Raw genomic sequence first — 27517 nt, forward strand, 5'->3', positions numbered from 1 at the left:
TGCTTTTAATTACATTTACGTTTGGGCTGCAATCCACCAACACAGTTTTGAGACAATTCCAGTTTCTTTCTATCCTCATTTTCCCTGAAACTTACAAAAGCCAAGATGTGAGCCAAATTCTTTATTTTATTTCCTAACAACATTATGTATCCCAATTGCACTGGATTGGCCTAAGGGATGCCTATGTAACCAAGCACTTCTGTGCACACTTAATGTGTAGAAGCCAGCATAGCACACTCTGAGGGTTAGGAAACTCGTGAGTTTCCAGGCAGGAAAACGAAAACAAGTATACAGAAGGTGCCTAAAATAAAGGATGTAATTTGGCAATGGTTAATTCCATCATGCATTTTAATGTATTCATTGACCTACTACAGTGATATTTCATATCGCTTTGTATTACAACACAAATGTTGCCTACTTGCTTGTTTGTAATGAGAGGAACACTGCAGATAGTGCTGTTACCAGTGGGCCATTATAAGACCAGCACAGCTAGATAGATCTCTCTCTCTCTCTCTCTCTCTCTCTCTCTCTCTCACCCACCAAGACGTGACTTCAGTTCACCCCTTTCCAATCATCCCACTCCACGCCCAAAAATTACCGATCACACACGGGGACAGCAGTGGGCATTAGATGTGGCATCCATGGCAAACAAATTTTGAGGAAGCGTTTAAATCATTAGTGTCCCGTTGGGGTTTATGGATGTGCCGGAGTTGAGAAGAGAGAGAGAGAGGGCCTACCGACGACGGCGGCAGCAGGGGCTCTCCGCCATACAGGCGGGAAATTGAATAAATGAGATTGATTCTCAGACGCCGTACTGCGGGGGACCTTCATTAGCTAACGTCCCTCCATTAGCGCCGACGACGCGCCGCTGCGCTCCAGCAGAGTTGATGCGCCAGCTTCCGCCATTTACCGTCATGCAAGATGCTGGAGAGAGATACAATTATAGCCCAGTGAAGTCTCTCCCATTTGCAGCGCCTGAAGGCAGGTAGAGAGTGGAGCTCCACCATGCGCCCAGCTATCTAGACTCTGGAGGCTATCATTTGTGAGGGTTAAATGTCACACTTTCCCTTAGCCGAATGAAAGAATCAGCTTGACAGTGGAAAGCATGGAGGGGACGTATTGTTCTTTCTCCGCATACTTTGACAGCTGGAGCGCTTTTATTGTTTCCATTGTTTTCCTTTGCATTGACAACAAAGCATTTTAGACCATGTTTGGATTTTTTTTCTTTCCCGGTGTTGTGTGTGTGTGGTTTTTTTTTCTTATCTGGTGTGAGAATTTGCCTTCAGTTTAGAAGACTAAAGCTAGCTCTGTGTGAATGCTTCAAATGAGCTAAACTCTGTCAGGGATGCTGTCATTATGGCACCCACTGTAATTTCCAGAAGCTTTCTGCAGACACTTTAATTTGTTTTTAAGTGCAGCTGCTCTGTGACAAATCTTCGCCCGAGATGCGAGCGTCTCTGAGACAAATGCAGATTCAGATGATGGCAGGAGCCCTGCTGTAAATCTTAAGCCGGTATTTGCAAAGTAGCATGACTAGAATTTTTTTTTTTTGGATTGAGGCACTTAAAATGGGATAGTGTCTCTTTGAAGTGTTATTTCACTGGAAAGCCCCTCGTAGTAAATTAGGCCTGATAGGGGGGGGGCATAGAAATTTGCATACATTGAAATGCCATCAAGGCCTTGCACTGTGCACCAGTTTTGCGCTCAGCTTAAGAATACACACCTATATTTTTTTCTGAATCCAAGCTGATATTTCTTAGTCTTTGTTGATAGTCTTTGTGATAACAAAGAGCACAGCCCTATGTTGGGTAGGAAGTTAAGAGGTCCGTTTCTGTTTAATCGTAAGTGAAATGAAGTAGTCTACCATGATAGTGAAGGCCATTGTTCCCACTATCTCTGTTTAGATAGTGCTAATGTGTCTTTATCTGAACTCCCAGAGGGGGTTTTGAATCAGGAGAAGATAGTGGTATTTACAGTGCCCTCCATTATTATTGGCACCCCTGGTTGAGATGTGTTTTTTAGCTTCCAATTATTATTATTTTTCTCTAAATAATATGGGACCTTAATGGAAAAAAAAGAGAAAAATCCAACCTTCAATACAAGTGCATTTATTCAGTGGGGAAAAAATCCCACATAAAGAAATAATTATTTGACATCAAATAATGTGTGTCACAATTATTAGCACCCCTGTTGTTAATATTTTGTACAACCCCCTTTTGCCAACAAAACAGCACCTAATCTTCTCCTATAATGTTTCACAAGATGGGAAAAGACAGAAAGAGGGATCTTCAGCCATTCTTCTTTGCAGAATCTCTCTAAATCATCCAGAGACCTGGGTCCTCTCCTCTGTACTCTCCTCTTCAGCTCACCCCACAGGTTCTCAATGGGGTTGAGGTCTGGGGACTGAGATGGCCATGGGAGGAGCTTGATTTTGTGTCTGGTTAACCATTTCTGTGTAGATTTGGCCATATGTTTAGGGTCATTGTCTTGCTGAAAGACCCAGTGACGACCCATCTTCAGCTTTTTGGCAGAGGGCAACAGATTTTGATTTAAAATGTCCTGGTATTTCAAAGCATTCATGATGCCATGCACCCTAACAAGCTTCCCAGGGCCTTTGGAAGCGAAACAGCCCCACAGCATCACTGACCCACCCCCATACTTCACAGTGGGTATGAGGTGCTTTTCAGCATGCGCATCTTTCGTGGCACGCCAGACCCACTTAGAGTGTTTGTTGCCAAAAAGCTCAATCTTGGTCTCATCTGACCAAAGCACACGGTCCCAGTTGAAGCCCCAATACCGCTGGGCGAACTCCAGACGTTTGCGTTTATGACTGTGAGTGAGGAAAGGTTTTCTCCGTGCATGCCTCCCAAACAGCTTGTTGGCGTGTAGACAGTGCCTGATGGTTGATTTGGAGACTTTGTGACCCCAGGATGCTACCATTTGTTGTAATTCTGTAACAGTGAGCTTTGGAGATATTTTGATTTCTCTTACCATCCTCCTCACTGTGCGTGGTGGCAAAATAAACTTGGGTCCTCGTCCAGGCTTGTTTACCACTGTTCCAGTTGTTTTGAACTTCTTAATTATTCCTCTCACAGTAGATATGTGCAGCTGCAGTTGAGTGGCAATCTTCTTGTAGCCTCTGCCTGACCTGTGAAGGTCGATGCACATCTGCCTCACTTGTATGCTGTGTTCCTTTGTCCTTCCCATGTTTAAGAGTGGATAAGAGAAATGGCCTCGGTGTCACGTCATAGTTATACCCCAGGGAAACAGGAAGTGATGAATTACTAATTAAATGTTCCTACATACTCTGGTAAACTTTGTAAAATACTGTAGAAATGACAGAAATGCTTCAATTATATTTATTTCCTGGGAATTGTTAAGGGTGCCAATAATTGTGGAACAGGTGATTTAATGAAAAATAATTATTTTTTAGTCAGGGATTTTTTTTATTTTCCTACAATTCATTTGAGTTGAAGGCTACATTTTCCTAAAATTTTCAGTGTGACAGTATTCTTCTGCAATAAACACTGAATTTATTTTAAGGCTTTTAACACATCTCAACCAGGGGTGCCAATAATTATGGAGGGCACTGTATATTTCTGTAACAGTCTGATTAGTATTAAACCCTTAAGTCAGTACAGAGTGTTAAAAAGGACTGTAAAAACATTCATATGAGTTAGAACACATACGTAAATGACTCTGACTGTGCATCATGGTAGATGGATTTGTGCAGCTCAGAATGCAGTGCATATGTCCAGGGATACAATGTGCATATTGACTTTTGGTCCGTACGTTCCCAGTATATTTAGTTGAAGTGGTAAGCAATGTCCGTTCACTAGTGTATAGAGTGGGCTCTAATAACACATTCAGGCAAGTCACATTTCAGGATGATAAAAACATCCCAAGAGGGAGGCCATAGTGGATGGCACAAATGGCCTAAAGTTATTCAGTAATGCTTTTGCCATAAAGCCTCAGGCTGATGGAGAGCTTTTTTCTGCCTTTTTTCCATTCGCAAAAAGCCAGAATCACTGTGACCTTCAGTGGGCAAAGCAATGGCAGAGAGAGAGAAGAGAGGGAACGAGAGAGCGGGAGAGGAAGAGAGAGAGAGGGAAAAAAGAAAGGACTCTTACTTTCTCATTTATTTATGTTTAATGTCGCTGCTGCAGGGTACCGCGCCTTCAAGACTCTGGCTCCATGTTTCAGACCACTTAGGAGTTTTATTTACTTTTATTTATTTATTATTGTGGGTAGGGGTGGTGGGGGTGGTGGTGTAAGTGGGAGGGGGTGATTTGGATTGGAATTGCGTTTTGAAGCAAGAAGAAGTAGATTAGTGGCATCATGGCTCGTCCATTAGAGACCGATCCTGTCCTTTGCAGTCAGAACCTTAGGGCCTGTAGAGTGAGCGGAGGCACTTATAATGTGCTGCACTCTGTGTCATTTGAATGCAAATGTACATCGCCAGTCAGCCAGCCAGCTAGTAGAACGGAACACTGGAGTGTGTTCTGGATTCTGTGTTCTGAAGGGCCACCATTATACACACCTGTTCATAGTCAACAAGCAGGGTGAATGGTACTCTTGTAACACTTTTACTTGCAGATTGCATTGCTAATGATAGATTTGGCAGGGACCCATTCAGAGGAAATAGGGGAAAAGGCAAGTTGTCCTGATTTTGCCATTTCAGAATAAGTTCATGGTGGCCTTTTTGGTTTGCGTACAGTTATAACTGTTAGTCACCTTTCCCCTCGTTTTTTTGGAAGACTTGGACTATGTTACCAACCAGCTAACCAATCTTGGCTGTTACCAAAATACAACATGTCCAACTTGCATTGCCAGCTGTAACCCCAAGGTGATGACATATTTTGTGCCAGTAGTTGTAGTATGATGTAAAAAAAAAAAAAAGGAAGACAGCAGAAGTCTGTGCTCAGAATAAATCTGGCTCAGGTACAACCAGAGGTTGGAGAAAAAACAAATCTGAATTACATCAACATCCTACTTTACAACGGCAGCGCCTGCATCACCTCTCCCCAAAGATGCCTTAGCTGACTCGTCTAATTAGTAGCATGTGTGAGAGTGTGGCTGGTGGATGAGGTAGCAGAGAGCACTCTTTGAGAGAGCCCCAAGTGCACTGCCATGTCTGGGCAGACACTCTCTCCGGTGCCCCTGCAACTACTGTGTTGCTCCAGGCGAAATACAGTTCCCTTGGAGCCTTTCTTTCCCTTCCCATCTCTCTCTCTCTCTCTCTCTCTCTCTCTCTCTCTCTCTCTCTCTCTCTCTCTCTCCCTCTCTCTCTCTCTCTCTCTCTATCTCTCTATCTCTCTATCTCTCTCTCTGTTGTTGTTCAGCACCATGCTCCATCCTTTTGCGTGTAGGACACAGTGGCTAGCTCTTTCTTTTTTGTCTTTCCTTCTCTATCTCCATCTTGTTCTCTATCTTGCTCACCTTCTCTCTTTCTCGGACTATCTCTCTCTACCTGTTTCTCCATTTTGTCCATCAACTATCCTCTCCCTCTCAGCCTGTCTATCTGCCTCTCTCTCTCCCTCTCTCTCTCTCTCTCTCTCTCTCTCTCTCTCTCTCTCTCTCTCTCTCTCTCTCTCTCTCTCTCTCTCTCTCTCTCTCTCTCTCTCTCTCTCTCTCTCTATCATTCTCCCATTGACATCCAGTCTCCAGGGGCTGCATTAGTAGTGCCTGCCAAGCCACCAAGCAGGTATTTAAGGGCGTCCTTGTCTGCTAGCATCTTCTTCACACTCAGGCTTCAAGCCTGGTGCTGAGTGCCCTGACTCAAGCTGGCATACAGGAGGGCAGCAGAGCGTGGGATCAGTTCGGGTCCATCTCTGGGCTGTGATTCGTCTGTCTCAGATCAGGTAGATTGGTGCTGATTCTATTGGATCACACAGTCCGGTCAGCAACAGGGATCTGTTCCAGATCGGACATTCTGTGTGTCAGTATGAGGTTGCACTGGGAACGACGTGGTGATGCTGATGCAATGCTGATGCAAACGTGCAAAACTTTAATTCCTAAAAGTTAAGAGTTCTCTTTGGAGGTTGTATACATCTCCACCAGAGACTGTTGATATATTATAGGTAGGCCTATATGATCTTTGGTTCCACCGTTCATTCATAAAACCTTTAACAGGGAAACCAGGGAAACTAAGGACTGAGACTAGGAAAGGAGAATGGTCCCTGAAAAATTCCATATTCAGAATGTCCCATTTTACCCACTGCTAACATTCCAAAGCTGTGGCACTTTGGGTTTTTTTCATTGTTTGCTTGGAATGTTGGAGGTCCTTTCACATGACCTGGAGGGTGATGAATGAGATGTGGCCCTACTGGGACTGGCATGGACATAAAGAGCCAGTTTTAGTACCCACTAAGCTTATGAACAAATCTCTGATTTAATCCACAACATTGGCTTAGATACAGATTGATCAGATTAAAACCTTTTTTTTCTCAGAGTGTTTGGCACGGCTGGCAATTAACCCCGAGTATACGTAGTGTTTCACACATAATGAGAATGCTAATTATGGTCCTCTACAAAACCATGATTGTTAATTAGCTTAATATTTTGTGTTCGCGGCATTAGATTCTTTTGTTGCTTAACAGTCTTTCCTCTCTCCCTCTCTCTCTCTCTTTTCGTCTCTCTTTCTCTCCCTTGTTCCCTTTCTATCTCTTTGTCTCCTTTTTTAATTTGGAAATGAAGGAAGCTGGCCAAGAAACGCAAGGAGACTCTGAGCAGCACCAGGCAGGAGATGACAGTGATGGTGAACTCCATGGACAAGAGCTACACAGAGCAAGGCACTAACTGCGACGAAGCCATTTCCTTTATGGACACGCACAACCTCAATGGTAGAAGTAAGTCTCAGAGTAAGTATCTACAAGCAGGTAACAAACAATACCACTCGCGTCATAGACATGAACAGATATCAATTGAGAAAAGAGATGGCCACATCCGGAACCTCAGATTTAGGCCATTCTGGACTTTAAGGAAGTGACATCACAAAGGGTTTGGCCAATTTACTCATGTAAACATTTCGAGCTCTAACCACACGCTACTGACTCACTAAGTCCAGCATGCTAGTACACATACATGATGACAGTAACGCATGTGGCCTTCATCACTTGTTTCTATTGGATATATACACTGATGTATCTAAACTAATTGAGCACTTACCCTGACAAACATTGTGCACCTCTTCTCATCTGATACTGTGATAATCTCAAAGAGCTTTACAAAACAAACAGTGGACTAGTGAGCCTAATCCCGTACATCGTTATTGTAATCTCACTTTAAAAGGAAACTGTAACATCTCGCAAAGTGCTTTCATCAGCACTTGCTGCCAGAGATAATCCGGTTTTGACCCAGACTTTACACATTACTTCCATCTTTTTTTTCTCTCTTTTTTGCTCTCTACCTTTTTTTGTTTGGTAACAAATACATTTCTGCCCCTCCAGCCCCTCTAGGCGCCTCATTTCTTTTTTTTCCCCTTTTTTTGGTCCAGTCTGACACATGGTCACTGTCTGCAGGCTACAGCTGCCCCGTTGTGCTGTGATCAGCAATCTTGTTGTCCAGTGGGGTGTCATTGCCCCCGGGGGCCCTTTCTTTTCCTTTCCTTTCCTTCCCTCGCCTAGCCGAGCCTTGCATTGCCTTGTCTTGTCTCGCTCTGCCTTTGTGAGCGAGTGTAGTGCTTTCCTGGTCCACTGGCCCTGTACCGAAGAGGGACAGGTGGTCCTGGCCAGGGCTGACGAATTTAATCCCCCCTACAAGGACTGGTGATTAGAGGCATGTCTCACCCCCTGAACTACCCCAACCACACCACCATCTCCCCCGCCACACACACACACACACACACACACACACACACATACACACACACACACACACACACACACACACACACACACACACACACACACACACACACACACACACACACACACACACACACACACACACACACACACACACACACACAGACCCCCTTCCTGCTTCCAAGATGCTGGGTCAGCAGCCTTTAGCCCATGCCTGTTCTCCACTACTCCTACCTCTTACAGTACCCCCCCCCCCCCCCCCCCCCCCCCCCCCCCCCCCCCCTCCCCCCCCCCCCCCCCCCCCCCCCCCCCCCCCCCCACACACACACACACACACACACCTCAACCCAACATGAAAAAACAAAACACCCACACAAAGTCTGCCATCTATTTATTTACCCCCCTGAGCTAGCTAATCCCCACTTTGACGGTATGCTTATTACTCACGCTGGCTCTGTCGGTCTCAAGTGGCGAAACCCACATTTTTTTATGCCTGTCTTCAGTTTATTAATGCAGTGCCTTTAAAGTAAAGTAAAAAGAAAAGACGTCCGTCCACCATGAGTGACTCTGTAGACGTGGATAAAGTGATAAAGTGCTGTCTCCTTCTCCTCTGAGACGCAAAATGACTGTCCCTTCCACTGTCCCACAAGAAAAGCGACAACAACAAAAAATCCCATTTTGCTGCCATTTTACGCTCTCGCAGGTTTGTCTGTCACAAAGGCACAAAACTGGAAGAAGTAGCGACGCGATTGGACCCCCCTCTTCGATCAATTGACAGTATTTAATATTGCAGGAGGAGTTAGGAGAACCTTCCGGATGGCAGAGCTGACGACCAGTCAACCACAGTGAAACCAACAGGGGAGACAAAGGGGTGTGTTGTCCCAGGCCCAGAAAGAAGGGGGCCCACAAATGGGTCCCCATTACATTTTATGTGGGGTTGGGAGGTGCTTTCAAGATGACTTTGTCCTGGGCCCAGCCAAAGCTGTCAGTGGCCCTGATCATCCATCCAAGTGGAGTGGCCAAGAGTGAAGAGGCTGGGGGTGGGGGTGGGGTTGGGCTGGGGGAGGTAGGGGGTAAATAAATAAGTAAACAAGGCTCCTGTAATAGGGACGGATGGCCATCTTTGGGGACGACAGAGCGACTCATGCGTGACCTTATCATGGCTGTCTGTCACAATAGCGCAGAGTGACAGCTCGGGTCATAGCAGACAGGCACGCAGCAGCCACACACACACACACACACACACACACACTTGAGGAAGCTGCCACTGACAAACACCAGCCAGCACCCCCCCCCCTCGGTGACTGTCCCCCCTGAACCCCCCTGTCACCCCACTACTGTCACCAGCCTGTGTGTTCAGCCGCCTCTGAACCCCACCAACCCACTACCACAACTGCCCCCAATCCCAACCTCGAAAGCCCATATTATACAGTTCCTTATACCATAGTCACCCTTACATGTAGCTTGTGCACGTACAGTATACCATATCGGAATAATAAAAATACACAGTTTCACCAGCCCTCCCCTCTGTGACCATCCCCCCCCAAACCACATCACCACCACCACAGTTGCCCCCAGGTACAATCTTCAAAGCCCATACAGCCCTTGTGCGGCAGGTAGCATAGACACCTTTTACAGTATACAGTATATCAATAGAATACAATCCACACAGTTCCACCCCTCCACCTCTGCCCCCCAAAACCCTAACAGCTCACCACCACAACCACCACCACAACTGCCCTTAGCAACAACCTCAACACCACATCCAGCCCCTTCCAGACACCTTTGGCTTGTGTGTCTATCACTATAATGAAATCTACAAATCCAACCTTATAAGAACCAAAGGCCTCCAGAGTTATTCACTGAGGGAACTGACTGGTGTTCACTGAGGGAGCTGACTGGTGTTCACTGAGGGAGCTGACTGGTGTTCAGCTGGTCATTCTTCTCTTAGCCTGAATAGACATCTGTGGCTATGGCTCCCTTTTCAATGCGGATGGATGCCTGTTGTCTGGTGTGTGCGTGCGTGCGTGCGTGCATGCGTGCGTGCATGCGTGCGTGCATGCGTGCGTGCGTGCATGCGTGCGTGCATGCGTGCGTGCATGCGTGCATGCGCATCTGATCTGTGTACCTGTGTGTGTGTGTGTGTGTGTGTGTCTGAGACCGGATGGCCTTGGCCTTGCAGGGTGCATACACACACCTTCACACAGGAAGGATAAGAGAGCACAACACAAGACTGAGCAGGTTTCACTGGCGCTGAATGACACGGCGACACTGCTTCTAACATAAACAAACCACTGTGCTGTAGTGGCCTGCATACAGTCATCCAATGCCCCTCGTGTCACTCTATTTTTAAACCAGCCTATTTGTGTCATATTCTTGTCCCATGTCCCTGACCCGGGCCATTGAACAGGAAAGTATGTGCGCTATTTGAGCTATGCCGAGTTTTATGCACGTCATGATTTTTTGGGGGAAAGCAAACAAGCCAGGCATGTCCTATTAAGTACAGGCACAGCCAGGGGAATAGCAGATGGATGTCACAAACTTAAAATAAGATGGAGCTTGACAGGGGCTCAAGAGGAGAGGCTTAAAGTATAACCCCCCTTCCCCACCACATATACACACTCACGTATGAGGTTGAATTTCACCACCAAGGTTATGCGGCACTTTGCTTTGCAAAAACAAAAATGCAGCATTTTCACGTTTCTAACACCACTGCACATAACATGTAATATTTTGTAACCCCACCTTTCTCTCTACCTCACTCTCTCCCTCTCTCTCTCTCTCTCTCTCTCTCTCTCTCTCTCTCTCTCTCTCTCTCTCAACTGACAATGGTGTGCTTGCTTTTTTCTCTTGTTTCTGTCGTTGTTGTTTTGTTTGCTGCTCTAAAGCTGTGTCCTCGCCCTCATCCTTCACCCTGAAGACTAACACGCTGAGCACCTCCGTGCCCAACTCCTACTACCCAGGTAACGGCCTCACCTCCCCATGTACACCTCCAGGGGCGCAACTACTCATTTCTGGGGTGTAACAGTATTCTCCCTCTTTTACCCTCTCTTTTTGGCGCCCCCCTGCTAAGCTTACGTCGCATATACTGTAGTTGCGCCCCTGTACACCTCCCTCATTCACGATGCGTCTCCTGTACCTCCTCCACTCTACTCCTTCACTACTGTCTGGATTTTCTTTACTGTTGGGTCAAAGACGTCCAAAAAAGAACTGTCATTCAGTGTAACGCATACCTTCTGCTGAGAGTCAAAGAGTCATGTTTCTTACAGTTACAATCAGCAGAAGGTATCCGTTACACTGAATGACAGTTCCTTTTTGGACGTCTTTGACCCTGTTACACTAATGAATGGTGAACTGTATTGTGCTTGCACTAACAGAAGATTAAGGTAGTGTTGCTTTAATCGACAGAAATGTACGTATATCTGTTTGTTTTGTTTTCTGTTTCTTTTTTTTTCTTCTAACCCAGTGGAAAGAGCCGTTTTTTATCTTGTGAAAAGATAAGCAACTACAGAAGTAAATTGAAGACGTTATTTTGAAAATTAAATGATAGTAAACAATGTATTTCGCCATGCCCTTAAATCACGCAATTGCTCTATAAGTCAGCAGGTCTTCCATTGGGTTTTGACTGTCGTCTCTGACCGTCTAATCCAGGGATGTCAAACTCAGGCCCAGGGGCCAAATCTGGCCCGCCGAGCCGTTTTATTCGGCCCGCGAGATCATTTTAAATCTGTATTGCAGTTGGCCCACATGCACCATTAATGTAAAGCGTAACAAGACTTGAACAAGAAATATGGTGTGTCACAGGATGTGCAGACACATTTGAACTACCATACATGATGGGAAAGAGTGTGTGTGAAATTTAACTATGAGTATGAAGCGCATGTATGCACAGTTTTAGTCATTTTTTTAATAAATGTTGAGTTCTGCCCGCGACTTTGTTCCAGGTTTTTGTTTTGGCCCTCAGGCAATTTGAGTTTGACACCCCTGGTCTAATCTAACTCTTATCTAACATGTCCTCTGTGGACTACTGCTGCTGCTGCTGCTGTTCGGTGTGTGTGGTGTGCAGGGGCCTGTGTTCGCTCACTCACTCTGCCATCTTGTTTCCTCTCTGTAACTCTCTTCTCTGCACTGGTTTTGGGCTAATGGCAGATCCGTTTGTGCCAACTGCTATCTTAGGTGAGACAACCACTCTTCCTGTTTACTGTCTTTGTCTTTTTTTCTCTTTTTTTTGCTTTATTTGTTTGTTTTTAAGTTGTTGTTGTTGTAATTGTTGCTGTTATTATTGTTGTTGTTGTTATTACCTACTTACAAGTGCCACCTTCTGTTAGCCATTCTGATGTCACATAATGTGTAGCCTAGGCCTAACGTAGAGAGCCTAAGGAGAGAGACAGTCAGTGAAGAGAGAAGTATCGTGATAAGATATAGTGATGAGCAGCTAGATTAGGAGAGATACAGATATAGAGAAAGAGATATATAGATAGAAAAATAGGTAGCTAGAGAGAGAGAGGGAGAGGGCGGTAGATAGTTGATTTGGTTTGTTACCGATGATGGCTTCCTCACATCCATACCTGCCTGCTTTTCTTCTTCTCTGTAAGACGAGGGTTTTTTCTTCCCAAGCCGAGGTGTGCTTCACCCCCATCCCATCCGCATTCCGTGTCGTGCGTGTGACGTCACGTATGTCTATGACTCTCATGTGCATGGACAATGTGGACTGGATGAGGGGGGGTGACTGGATGGTGCAGCATCATTATTATTCGAAACAAAAAAGAAAAGAACCAAAAAAAAAGAAAAAGAAAAAACAAAGTGCAGCCCAGAGGTTTGTGAAGAGGGTTTGCAAGAGAGACTGCCGCTAGCAGTGTTGCAAAACACATGATAATATTGCTCAGAAAATGGCCCACACATTGGAGAGCTCATTCATATTAGATTAAAGGCCAGACGTTGTTTAAAAATATATAGCCATATTCTGAATAATTCTGTTGCTACCAAGCTGTAGCAGTCATTGGCGATGCATTTCATGTAATTGTGTCTAGTATTGTTATTAAAGTCACACAAATGGATTTATTTGATGTGAGAAGCGGCCACAGCATTTTCTTTAATTGGATGTGGCTAGCATGTAGTGTGAATCTTTTATGCCAACATTGGAGTGAGAGAGTGAGAGGAGATTTAAACATTCATGCTATTAAAGAAAAGCCATTTGCCTCTGTTGCTAATTCGGCCAACCCAAAATGGCAGACCCAGGGCGAGAATTCTGTTGCCAGTCACATGGTCACACAGTGTGTTTTCCCATTGGTTACTCCAAGATTCTATTTTCACAATCCTCCTAAGCATCTTCAGTAGGCCCCTCTCAAGTGCAGGCAGTCGAAATCACAATGTCAGTCCTCAAAAAAAAAAGTCTGAAAAAGCAGTCTACACTGTGCAAGTGCTTATGCTACAACTTGTTGCTTATACCCTGTTTCCTTTCTCTTCTCCTTTTTCTTCGCATTTAACCTGTTATGTATCCTCTTAAAAAGTGCCAATTAATGGTAAGTTCCCAAACTGCCCTGTGTTTATTTTTTCTTGATGGGGGGGTTGGGGAGGGGAGATGCCGGTGTGTGTGAGTCATGCCCAAGGGTTTTTTTGCCTGTCATTTAACAGACTTGGGAGAATGGGAGGGAGGGAGGGAGGGAGGGTTGGTTACTGGGTGTGGGTGGTGTGTATGAGGGGAGTATGGGAGGGATTTGGGCTGCTCCCCTGGCTCTATGTTGCCTCGCATGGCCTTGTGTAAGCATCTCATACCCTCCCCTGTCCACCCCACGTTTGTGAAGCCATAACGCCAGCATGGGCGATTTGGAACTCATCCATGGAGCACTCTTATCATGCGTAATGTGGGTCGATGTGCCATCCCCTCTCCCCGACCTCCCCTCTCTGCCACTCACTCTCTCATTCACCCTTTTTCGTTTTTTTGATTTGGCTTCGATCACAACCCTGCCACCTCCTCCTCCTCCTCCTCCTCCTCTTCCTCTTCCGCCATATTAGTGACATGCTGTGCCAAACCTTGTGTTGTTGTGAAGGTGCTTCCATCAGACTTCCACTGCGATGTCCGCCAATCCTCCATTTTGCGCCACATGGCCGCAGTCACCCGTATCAGCCATCCCATCATTCGTGCAATCTCATCTCTGCCATTGGTCTAACTTTGTGGATAGCGAGTTTTACTAGTAACTGAGAACTTAGCCACAAGCTAGCATACCAGGACAGGAGGCTACTGTAGCTTGTATCTAGACGTAACTTTAGCTGTTGATCGTATGTATGCATAATGTTTAGCAGAAGAGTTTAATAAGTCTGTTTTGTCTGGAGCTATTTGTGTCGTGATTATACATAAGTGATTGGTTAGATATGTTCTCATTCTCTCACACACTCTCTATATCGTAACCCTGTGTTCATCCATCTCTTTACGAGTTTGTGGTATTGGCTGTTTGGTTTTGTTCAGTGTTTGGTGAATGCATGTCTTGACAGTTTCCTATCTTGCTGCTTCTTCTTCTTCTTCTTCTTCTTCTTCTTCTTCTTCTTCTTCTTCTTCTTCTTCTTCTTCTTCTTCTTCTTCTTCTTCTTCTTCTTCTTCTTCTTCTTCTTCTTCTTCTTCTTCTTCTTCTTCTTCTTCTTCTTCTTCTTCTTCTTCTTCTTCTTCTCGCTCTCTGTCTCTCTCTCTCTCTCTCTCTCTCTCTCTTTCTCTCTTTCTACCCTCCTCCTCTTCCTTCCTTCCTTCCTCCTTTGTCTTTCTGTCCGTTCAGACGAGAACCACACGATGACCAGCGACACCAGCAGCCTGGTGCAGTCCCACACCCACTCCTTTAAGAAGCGCGACCGTGAGGACGTGCCCTACCAGACGGGTCAGCTGCACCCCGCCATCCGCGTGGCCGACCTGCTGCAGCACATCACCCAGATGAAGTGTGCCGAGGGCTATGGCTTCAAGGAGGAGTATGAGGTGAGCAGGCCTTCACTCTGGATTTTTGGTTCATTTTTTTGTTCGTTTTTTTGTTTTTTTGTTTTTTGCACCTATTGCTTGTTTGTTTGGTTGATTGGTTGCTTTTTGATTGATTGGTTGTTTTGTTTGAATTTCTTTTTTGGTTGGTTTGTTGGTTGTTGTTTTTTTTTTGGTCTGTTTGTGACGACCTGTCCACAGATTCTTCACAGCCATCTCCCCAACTACCACCAATACCACCACCGTGATCAAATTCACAAAACATCCTTAGCTGAGAACATAAAATAGCTTTTGTTCTTCCATTTCTCTAAGCACTTCTTTTTCCATCACTGTTTTTTTTAATGTTTTTTGTTGCATCTTTATTTTTGCATTGTCTGCATCACGTTCTTTTGATATCTGTGGGTTGTTTTGTTTGTTTTATCGTTTCCGTCCCCGTTAACTCACCCCCTCCCCTGGTTATTAGACACACGTATCTGCATGGACATGCCACATTAATGTGTTTTTCTCTTTCTTAATGGAATTTTTATGAGTCACTAATGTGCTAAAAGCTGTGTGTGTGTGTGTGCGTGTTTGTGTTTTCTCTTTTAATGTTTTCACTCGCTGTACTGGTGTGATCTTTAAATTATTCCAGCTTTTGTGTTTGTGTTCTTGTGGTTGGTTCACGGCAAGCCACCCGCTTAGGTCTTTAATGCCCCAAAGAAGCCAGTCGTTTAACTGCCTAGCAACCCTAACCCATCCTGCCTGCTGGGAAAATTGGCCGCTAAAGCAGAAAGTTCACACTGTCACGTACACACCTAAACACACATGTAGTCACGCACAATCACACATACAAACATACACACAGGTGCACACATACAGGTGCACGCACACACACACACGCCCGCGCACGCGCGCAGACATATTCAGACAGACGTTATATAGACATAGAGGGATAAGCATACACATGGCTATTTACTCTCTTTCCCTATCTCTCTCTCCCTCTCTTGCGATGTCTGCGGATCCCGCAGATGAAACTGTTTGTTAATGGCTGAAGCCGTAGAGAAATGTCAGCCTCACTAAGTGTTTGATGTTAAACACACACACACACACACACACACACACACACACACACACACACACACACACACACACACACACACACACACACACACACACGCACACACACACACAGCGCGTCTCACACACACAGCGCCTCTTCTTAAGTAAACTGCTGTGCCTCACAGCTCTGTCACCCTTTTCAGCACATTTAGTGTGTGCGCGTGTGCGTGTGCGTGTGAGAGAGAGAGAGGAGAGAGAGAGCGAGAGAGAGAGAGAGAGAGAGAGAGAGAGAGAGAGAGAGAGAGAGAGAGAGAGAGAGAGAGAATTGGGAGCAGTTGTTTAGTTTTCTTTTTTCACTCCCTTAAAAGCCTCAGCATGATGTGTGGAGATGTATCTTTTGGGATCATATGTACCTGTATGGTGAAAGAAAGAAAAAAGATTCCTCTCTTTGCCTGAAAATTCATGGTTAAATAACAGTGGAATTAAATAAATAATTCAAATCAAATAGCTCTCTCTGCCAGGCTTGGGCTTGCGGTTAGATGCAGCCCTGAGGGTTCGATTCATTATGGATAAAGATTTTAGGACTTCAGGTAGCTGGGCTGCAGTAATATCGGCAGTTAAAAATACAGTGTGCAGAATAATTGATGCACACGCACAGACACACACACACACACACACACACACACACACACACACACACACACACACACACACACACACACGCACACGCACACGCACACACACACACACACACAAACGCACGCACGCACGCATGTGCATGCATATGCACAGATACGCAAATGCACACATAGGCCTATCTCTTTTAAAAAATGCTTGTTACTACTACTTCTTTTTCATTTTTAGTTTTTTTGTTACTCCTCTCTCTCCTCCTTCTTAAAAACAAGTACAAGTGCAAGAGAGCTCATAATTGCAATGTGCCTTTCCGTTGTTTCCGTTTTGCTATCCTGTCTTAGATTAATGGTCTTAAGAAATGACGAGGAAGAACGTTTGAGACACTAAACTCTTTTAACTTTTAATCTCTCCCCCGATCCATGCTTCTTGTTATACCATACATTAACTTTGGAAAAGCTAAATGAGGTAAGCTCACCCCTTTGTAAGATTGTTTTTTGTCCAATTGTTGCTTGTTGTAGCCTCACAGCTAACCGTTAGCTCTAGACTAGCTTAGCCAATAGTAACTGTAGCTTTTAGCTTAATGTTTAGCTTGACCATTATTTTAAATGACAATGTCCAAATTCATGCTGATGATGGATTGCTTTTCACAAAATCAAATAGCATGTGCCCGAAAAGAAGTGTGTGTAATTTTTCTTTTCAGTGATGCAGGGTGTGATGATGTCTTTTTGATGTATTTTTTTCAGATGAAAATTAATTCTGGCGAGTGCTGGAAATTAAAAGTACTGCTTTAATTAATAGTGTTGATTAAACTTGCGCAGGGAGATGCTAAATCCCTGACTAACTGAGGACAAAAAACACTCTTGTCTAAAAGCCAGGAGAAAAAAAAACAAAAAGAATCTGTCATAGTTCATATTTTATTCCCATAAGACGGCACTCCACGCTATCTGCCTTAGAAGATCAAGCGTTTGATTATTCTCGCAACAACACAGGCTCTGTCATATTTTTTTGAGTTGTGACAGACAATCTGTGACTGAAGAAGCCCCAGCTATCATTCAAGTGTTCTTGTGTTCTTTCCCTCCCAATTTTAATGCATTTCACAGAGTCTTTATTGCCAAGGGCCTTGAACTTTTACCACAAGTAACCTCATTCTTATTCAACCTCAAAGGTTCTTTACCCAGACTTCCTGTCCAAAGTTTATTTTTGGCTGATGATGCCTGTAATGCACAGAGGAGTTTGAACCTGAATTTATGTCACACGGAGAATATTGGCATGCACTACAACGTCCCCGTAATCATACTTACACAGCTTGTTGTTCCTTGGCCTGTAGTACTAGAGAATGCTGCTAGTTCCTCTAACTATGGCATGGGAATATGGTTGGAGACTTAGAAGTATTCCTAGTCGTGAGGCTGCCAAGGTTTTCTACAATGTTGCAGTCATTTGAAGTGATCCACCAATCAGGAACCAGTTTGTTACCTGGTGGTGTGTTGGCTAGCCAATCGCTTTTTGAGGCCCTGCAGCGATAGCTTCAGCCTCAAGCTGCCTCTAAGCAATTCCAGAGAAGCCACTTCTCAATATTCTATAGGTTTTTGTGGGAAATGTTAATAATTCATTATTACCTGTAACTAATATGTTGATTGTGTTCATCATCCACAGCTAAGCAAACAATGTTTTCCTGTTTCAATTCAGCAACTTTAGATTATTTTCAGTTTGCACAGGAATATTTGTCCTCGAAGCGCATTGTAGCTATATTTCTTTGCGTTTGCCATGTAAATACTGAGCATGGCACAGTCTCAGGCTTGGGGTTGAGACAAAAAATTATCCTTGTGGAACTTCTCCTGTCATTATGCATTTTTTATAGCGGTTGCCCCATTTCACGCTGGCAGTGAATTCCAGTTTGTCAGAGAGCTCTCACCATCGGCTCACGTCTGTTTTGAATACATGAATATGTGACAGTCTTCCGCAGCTGACACGGCTAGGCTATACCCCGTGCAGTTTGACATGCGTCGGAAGCAGTTTGATTGCGCTCTTATTATTCCCTCCCTCTGTGGCCTGTGCCTTGGACTCTGCATCTCATTATCCGCCAGCGATGTGCCAGGCGTATGAAAGGTGCCTGTCACTCTCGCTCGCTGTCTTGCCTCCCGCCTTCCTTCCTTCCTTCCTTCCTGTCGGCAGGCACCCCACACAGACATACACTCGCACAACACACACACACACACACACAGACATACTCTCGCACAACACACACACACACACACACACACACACACACACACACACACACACACACACACACACACACACACACACACACATACAATCGCACAACACACACACACACACACACACACACACACACACACACACACACACACACACACACACACACACACACACACACACACACACACACACACACACACACACACACACACACACACACACACACAACCCCACATACTTGCATATACACTCATACACACTCATGTATGCACACGGACACACATGTGTGTACAAGTACATAGATATGCACATACACACACACACACACACACACACACACACACACAGACACACACACACACACATGCACCCCACCCACTTCAGCTCGTCAGCTCTCTGTCACTGCCACGACATGAAAGGACAGCTGTCTTGAAAGACATAAGCCAGTGCTGAATAACAAACTGGTGACTTTTTTCCTTTTTTTATATAAACGAAAACCGAGACCATGAGTCTGAGGCATGGAGGATAAATAAATAAATAGAGAAGGGGGAGAGGGAGGGAGCGAACGGGGGCAAAGAGGAGAGACGAGGAAGAGGCGTCACGACATTGTCAATATGTATTAAAGTGCGTTTAATGTCTCTTTGCCGCCAGTTCCGTTGCGCAAGCGGGGAAAAAAAAGACGGGGGCAAAAGCAATCTGCATTAAATACGTCTGCCCTTCAAAGTGTCCCCTGCGCCAACAGTTTACAAGGCCAGAGCCGCCACACTGTTTTCATAACGGGCCGGCTGGGCCGAGCTTCAGGAAAAGGTCACATGATAAGGCTAGTCTTTTAATCCCGTCACGAGGTGGCTGGCTATCTCATGCCTGGCCTCGGCGGCCCCACAGAAGGGACAGTCATTTTGCATATTAAAGACTTAATCCCCTCTACCTCCCAGGTCTTCAGGTAGAAGTGGGATTTTCAATATTTTTTTTTTACATTACTTAACCTCTTTTCATGCCTTGAAATGGTTCCACACACAAACACACACGCACACACACATTCGGGGCCCCCATGATATGCCTTCAGCTCAACTCAGCTGTAATTTGCTTAAGATGGCATTTATTTTGGCTTATTCCCTTGGTCTACTACGGGCCACAGACTTTAAGACACTCGGGAAGTTAACCATCCCTCGTTTCGCTCAAGTGGCCGTTGGAGATGGTTTTCATCCGGCTTTTCAAACGAAAAAAGAAAGATAGAAAGGAAGAGAGGGGGGAAAAAAACAGAAAGAGGACCTCTGTTTGCGATGTCGCTATCCAGTTGTGAGATTGACGTCTGCGACAGTCTGAAGATGTGATCTCGGATGAGAGCCGTGCCGTCATTAAGCTCTCCAAAATCTGATCAAAGCCTTTTGTTCTCCAAACGAATCCGGATCTCATCTTCGGCATTCAGACAGACAGGAGGCTTGGTTTTTTTTTTCACAAGGCGAAAAAGAAAAAAAAAATGACGACGAACGAATACACTGTCGTAAAGCAATCACGAGCAATCACGGCCGATTGTGTGCGAGATCGCGAGCGGTACGGATGCAAGTGACTGCGAATGGCGGATGGTAATAATAATAAGGCCTCATTACAGTCTATTTATGCCTCTCGAGCGGACTGGTGTGGAGAGGCAGCTGGCTGGCTGGCTGGGAGAAGAGCCTTGCTTTTGGAGTGGAGTCGAGTTTTTTTGCTACAAACATACTACACAAGCCTATCCAAGGGCCCCCTGCTTAGCCAAACTCTTGCCATCGCCTCCGAGAGCCGGTGCTGAGGTTTATTTTCATAATTGGACCTAATTGTGCGGCCTTGCCGAGCTCGATACGACTTGCGCACCAGCACCGCAAAGCATGCATTATGCATGAGGCTTTTTTTTTCGTCTTTTTTTGCAGAAGAGCCTTGGATGCTCTCTCTTGCCCCCTTATCAAACACATATATCCACACAGATGCATACACACACACACACACACACACACACACACACACACACACACACACACACACACACACACACACACACACACACACACACACACACACACACACACACACACACACGTGCGCACACACACACATAAGCACACATAAGCACACAGACGCCTACACACACAGATACACAGACACACGCCTCAATTCACACACACACACACATACACACACACACACACACACACACACACACACACACACACACACACACACACACACACACACACACACACACACACACACACACACACACACACACACACACACACACACACACACATACACACACATGCAGTACACAGTCCTCCATCCTTCTCCCTCTCTGCCCCCCCCAGTGCCAAAGAACCCTATCGCCTCTTATTCCCTTTTCCTTTAATTTCCTCCAGAAGAGGTCTTTAAGGAGACACAGTGACAGCGAGACCGCTCTGAGCGGACTAAGAGATGGAGGGACGGAGGGAGGGCTGGAGGAGTGGTGGAGGGGAGGTTGCGGGGGTTCAGTGAGCACTAGCGCCACTGCTAATGGACCCTCTGTCTCGCACGGCTTCCCAGGGTCCCCAGCTCCAGCCTTTTGATGTCTAATGATGATGTGCAAACAGCGCTAACTGTGCTAACTCTGCAGCTCTCTCTCTTTTTTCTCTTCCCTCAACCGTAAAGGGTTGATACTGCACTCAGGTCGTCATTTGTGGAGCTAACCTGTGACCTTCCTCCCCCTCTTTATCTACTTTACTCTCTGTGTAGGCTTTTCTCATTTTCTCTCTTTCTCTCATTTACTCTCTCTCTCTCTCTCTCTCTCTCTCTCTCTCTCTCTCTCCCTCTCTCTCTCTCTTTATTCTCCATTTCCTTGCTTCTCTGTATCACTTTCTCTCCCTCTCTCTTTTCCTCTACTTTCCTTTCTTGCTTACACTGTCTTATTCTCTCCCTCATCCTCTCCAGCTCTCTCTCTCACTGATTTAATCTGTGCTTGCTTTGCTTCCCCCCTGAACGTGTGTGTGTGTGTGCTAATGTCCTCGGTCGTTGTCTCCACAGAGCTTCTTTGAAGGCCAGTCGGCTCCGTGGGACTCGGCCAAGAAGGACGAGAACCGCATGAAGAACCGCTACGGCAACATCATTGCATGTGAGTAGGGACGTCTTACCACCTCGAAGTACCACAGCACATTTTTGCACTGTAAATTCAACACTATTCTGAGGAAATACTTAATGGTCTCATTTGATGTTCGAAGTTTTAATTTCACCATTTTGTTTGGATATACAGTGCGAAACGTTTCACTTCCGCTTTGTGGCATTAATTCAACGCTTAGTACAGGGGTGTCAAACTCAAATTCACAGTGGGTCAGAGGCCACCAAAATTGACTAAAATTGTGCATTTAAAATTTAAATTTCACAAACAACCCTGACTGGGGGTTAAACACTCCTATCACATTCAATATAGGGTTGAATTAATACTGCAGTAGTTACTGTGCACGCTCTCCATCACCACCACCACCCCTTGTAATCTTGTAGCCCTGCATGTCTGCTTGTCAAAGATGACAATCCTGGGTCCATATCTACTCAAAATACCTGCCGCAAAATTACACCCAACCAGGAGTGCATCTCTCGACAGCGTCGTTGCTAACTAAGTTAACAACTAACTTTTTTGCAATGCAATTTCCCATTGGCAACCTACAAAGTCGCTAACTGGTTAGCAATGATGCTTTCAAGAAACGGGGTCCTGCTCTGTATCAGCTAATCATATTAGCACTGAAGACAGATCAGCTATTCTGGAAGGAAATCATGACACGGATTTTACTCTGTGAACCCCGGGATTGACACCTCTGCTGCCTGTGTGTTTTTGTAATGGAATCCCTCCTTAGGCTGCTTGCTATTATAAGTGATGTCTATATGATGACAGATCTGATTAGATAGCACTCTATACCAAGAAAATCAAAAATCAAATTAGCCTTAAAGCCCTGTCCTGGTCTATGCTCAAGTTGACAGTGGTGGTGGTATGTGTTTGTGCACGAACAACATTTCGCTCCAGCTCCGTAGCGTCAGTCAGTCAGCTGTAATTATGAAAATGAAGCCCTCAGACCAGTGAATAATTCATCTTCTAAGAAGCTGGAGCTACAAGGCCCAGGGTGTAATGGCCTTCCTCCAATCCACACCTCCCCATTTCCCACAATTCCCTGCACAGCGATTGCTATTCCCAGCCAACATGTCCCCAGAAGGAAGGAAGGAAAGAAGGAAGGCAAAGGGGGTGGACGTCAAACAAACAAACATGGCTGCCCCCATAATGTGTTGACAGCAGCCACTTCCTGCCTGTAGGGGGGGGGACACACCAGCCAATCACAACACTTGAATGATGACCCCTGCATCCAGCCCTATCCTGACCCCCCCTCTATAGAAACACACACACGCACGCACGCACGCACGCACGCACGCACACATAAAGGCATGTGTGGCATGTGAGGGAATGCTGTGTGAAAACATGTCTGTGGGGCTCGACTGGTCATGATGACAACGTGTGAATCCTTCACATCATCTTAGCGTCTCTCGGCCTCGACATTTAAAGGCCCAAAGCAAGATGACTAGCAGTAAAGTGCTAGTACACATGTCCTTTAGTGTAAATTATACAGTGATAAATCAACACTTAAAGAGTATGAATAACACTAGGAGTGCTAAATTCCGGTCTCTAAGTGTTGGACAAACACTGAAAAATTAACCGTGTAGGAAACAACAAAAAATAATAAAAGCATATGGTGAATATTCCTTGTCACTGAGCACAGCGTGTGATAAGTAAAGACATTCGTAAGCCTGATACTTGTTGTGCAGTTGTTTTCTTTTTTGGACAGATGGAAAGTGTAATAAAAAATGAAACAGGCAATTTGAAAAGATAATTTTATGTACATACACACTCTTCAATCAGTCCCCGAAGGCGGCTAGAATGCATTTGTGGGATATGTGTGTAATTTTCATTTCCATTTGTAATTGTGGTGTCTCTCTCTGTCTCTTGCTTTCTCTCTCACTTTTGCTTTCTCTCTCGCCATCACTTTCTACCTCTCTTCGCCCCTCTCTCCTTCTTTCACGGTATCTCTCTCTCTCTCTCTCTCTCTCTCTCTCTCTCTCTCTCTCTCTCTCTCTCTCTCTCTTTCTTTTCCTCCTCTAGATGATCACTCTCGTGTGAGGCTACAGCCTGTGGAGGGGGAGCAGACCTCGGACTACATTAATGCAAATTATGTTGATGTAAGTACAAGCGGCGTACAGGACGGGGACACCAAGGTCAATGTGTTTGTGGGTTGGTGGGTGGTGAAGGGCAGAAAGGTGTGTGTTTACTCTGTGTGTGTGTGCGTGCGTGCATGCATCGTGTGTGTGTGTGTGTGTGTGTGTGAGAGAGAGAGAGAGAGTTTGTGTTTGTGTTTGTGTTTGTATGTCTTTGTATTTGTGTTTGTGTTTGTATGTGTTTGTGTTTGTGTGTGTGTCTACCTTAAGGTCTGCGAGTATGGATGTGTACATTGCAGACAAACACCCAAGTTCCTGAGTTCACAATTCTCACCCTTCTCCAGTTCTTTTGGCAAAACAGTAAAAACAGAATTGATCCATCCAGACACTCTGCTCACAGACTTGCCTTTGATTCTAGAACACTAAACACCACCACCACTCAAACCTTCATACCCCTGCCCACACACACACTCACTCACTCACACACACACACACGCACACACACACACACACACACACGCACACGCACACACACACACACACACACACGCACACACACACACACACACACACACACACACACACACACACACACACACACACACACACACACACACACACACACACTCCCCGGATTCTCCCACAAAACAACACACATAAACAGACAGATAAATAGATCTAGGGTAAAGCGTCTACCCATCCTCCCCACCCAAACAAACAGGGTCTTTGGTAAACACCTTTGGCTGGGCTGAGTGAGCCGAGTTGGGGGGAGGGGGGGATACAAAGGCAAAATGCAGTAACTTCATATGTTGCCAAAATTCAGTTTAGACTGAAAATGGTCTTCATTACACCTCCTTTGCCTTGTTACAAGGCATTATGGTCCAAATGTGTTATATTTAGAGATATTGATATGTCAAATGTGCAGTTACTACAATATCCAACCTAATGCCATGGATTTGAAGGCATTTTTTTATTTTCACACTTGGGCAACCCTCAGTCCAGTCCAGTCCCAGTGCTTGCTCCCCCTGGTCCCTGGTGGTACCAGAGAGAGTAGAGAGAATCCCTGGTGGTACCGTGCTCTCTGTTTGACAGGAGCCGCCTGCTAAGAGCTGATTTGCTCTGTGGCTGCTTGCTCCGCTCGTCAACAAACTGCCACCAGAGTGCCATGGTGTCACGTGTCACGCTCAGTTCGTTGCATTTGTGATTTGTTGTAACAAGCAGCACATAAAGATGGGCTAGTACAATGCCATGAACCACTGAATCACTGTTCCAAAACATTTTTTCAGATACATGAAAAGGGAGTTATTGTGATATTCAGATGCAAGCAAGGCTTATTTTCAAGTTCCAAAGAGAGCACTGGTATGCTGCAACACCAGTCCTCTGTATGTCATATCAGAGATTATTTAAGTATATAGAGATATGCCAACATAATAGGTTGCTATGGGCACCTAACATGACCAGGTTCCGGTCTGCCTAAAGGGGCGTGTCATAATACTCCTAGCATTGAATAGAACAGTCCTTAGGTCTGCCTAGGTCTGCCTAAAGGGGGATTTCCCCCTCCCCCGGAAACAATGGGCCAATGGAACCTCTCTCTCTCTACTCTCTCTGGTCATATTGTAAAGATGGTCTGGTTTCAAACACATTGACATGGTTTCATAAGTAGGATGTCTTTGCAAGCCAATCAGAGAATAGAAGAGGGCCTTTTGTAGCCTACCAGTTTCTACTGGTATCCTACTAAGCGTTCAGCCCTCTGAAATGTCAGTAGACGGGTCACAGCCTTAACAGTGGGAGTCACGAGGCCATCTCAACAGAGGCTGTGACCTCAGTTCAAAAGCCCCTCATCCCCTGACGTCTAGCTGTCAACGGGGCAAATGTTAGGTCTATTTCACCTCACCCACCTGGCTCCATGCCCCAAGCTCATGCCAGACACAGACATACAGTAGATGCATGCACACACACACACAAACATACACACACACACACACACACACACACACACACACACACACACACACACACACACACACACACACACACACACACACACACACACACACACACACACACACACATAAACACGCACGCACGCACGCACGCACACACACACACACACACACACACACACACACACACTCCCCCGATTCCCGTCCACACACACACACACGCACACACATACACGATAATTTTCATCAAGCCTCAATGATGATGTGACAAGCCCCATTCTCCATTAGCCATCTCTGGTAAATGCGTACGACGTAAATATTTACAACCACCGATCATTAGACACCTCAGCACTGGATGTCTTCAAAGCAGGGAGGGGGGCGCTCATAAATTAGCCAGAGAACAGGTGGAACAGATTGAGGCGGAAGGAGAATGAGGTTCAATTATTCACCTCCACCGTCTTGGCAGCATCCTGCATATGAACACTCAGGCAGGGCAGCTGACAAAAAGTGGGGGACAAATGAGCCAGTTGTCCCGGGCCCAGGATTAAAGGGGGCCCAGAATTGGGTACTCATTACATTGTATGGTTGTTTTGTGAGGGGCCCTCTGAGATGTCTTTGTGCTGGGACAAATGAGCCAGTTGTACCAGGCTAGAGGGGGCCAGAATTGGGTCCTCATTACATTGTATGTTTTTTTTTTGGGAGGGGTCCTCTCAGATGACTTCGTCCTGGGCCTAGCCAGTGCTGTCAGCGGCCCTGCTCAAGGTTCAAGGCACTTTCGCATCATGTGGCAGGATCATGATCACAATTGGCGCCAGGTTGTCACAAGTCTCGACAACAGATATGTGATATGAATATGTGATAAAGGCTATTGATTTGCCTGGATGACTGTTGATCTGTCAGGCTCTCCCATAACAATGTGTTTTGGTGTCTGTTTGTCATTAAGTTTTGGAAGGTGATTAGAAAGGTAGTGGAAATGAAAGAGATTAACTTGCAAAGTGTTATTGCATCTTTTCAGTTTAGTTATTTAATTCATTATGGGGAATTATATGTGCAAATAAAACAAAATGAAAAAAAAGAATGCAGACAACAGGTGATCTCAAGGGGGGTACCGTTTTTTTTCCGAATTATTAGAAACCTCTTAGAGAAAGTTTTGCTCATTGAAAGTTTTTCACATTAAAATACATTTAGACAAAGAATTGTCATAGGACGATGGGCTGCTCTGAGTTGTGTCAGAAAAGAGACTGTCACGTTTTCAGAGTCTACTCAGTACCAGACACCCCATTTTTTTACTGTGTACCACCCATACACCCATAGGATATGATTTTCACCTGCCGTCATCAGTGAGGGGCCTGCATGTGATGGGGACTCATACTGAATTAACAGTTGGAGAGAGATCAGGGACCTTCAGGAGGGTTTTACAGAAGGCAAAATAAGAATAACAAAATAATGCAGACAATCGGGAAACTAAAGCTGGCACTTTAATGCCCCTCTGTTTGAATACAGGTGGCCTAGCCTGTGATTGTTTGCAGCATCTGTGTGTCTATGTGTCTGTGTGTAGGTGTGAGTAGGTGTGAGCAGACTGGTGTGTTACTGTACAGGAATTGCCGTTAGACTTTAAGGCAAAATTGAACCGTGTTGGAAGATCATCTTTGCTTTAACAGTAAGCATGTTTTGAGTGCTCTGATTGGCTGGCCATGCTGTATAGGCTCTGCTTTTTGAAA

General features: G+C 45.3%; 1 protein-coding gene across 7 annotated transcripts in view; it reads left to right on the forward strand.

The window, feature by feature from the left end:
- The window catches only part of ptprma (protein tyrosine phosphatase receptor type Ma), a 304853-nt gene that overhangs the window by 238242 nt on the left and 39094 nt on the right, over positions 1-27517 (forward strand). For 6 of the 7 annotated variants that reach the window (XM_063206751.1, XM_063206753.1, XM_063206752.1 and 3 more), the window contains 5 exons: positions 6697-6860; positions 10694-10768; positions 14573-14766; positions 21685-21772; positions 23801-23877. In XM_063206751.1, the coding sequence (XP_063062821.1) occupies positions 6697-6860; positions 10694-10768; positions 14573-14766; positions 21685-21772; positions 23801-23877 (598 nt within the window). The remainder of the gene's footprint in view (positions 1-6696; positions 6861-10693; positions 10769-14572; positions 14767-21684; positions 21773-23800; positions 23878-27517) is intronic. The other variant, XM_063206756.1, reaches the window with a different exon arrangement.

Source organism: Engraulis encrasicolus, chromosome 9, assembly GCF_034702125.1.
Source record: "Engraulis encrasicolus isolate BLACKSEA-1 chromosome 9, IST_EnEncr_1.0, whole genome shotgun sequence".
In the NCBI taxonomy this organism is placed as follows: domain Eukaryota; kingdom Metazoa; phylum Chordata; class Actinopteri; order Clupeiformes; family Engraulidae; genus Engraulis; species Engraulis encrasicolus.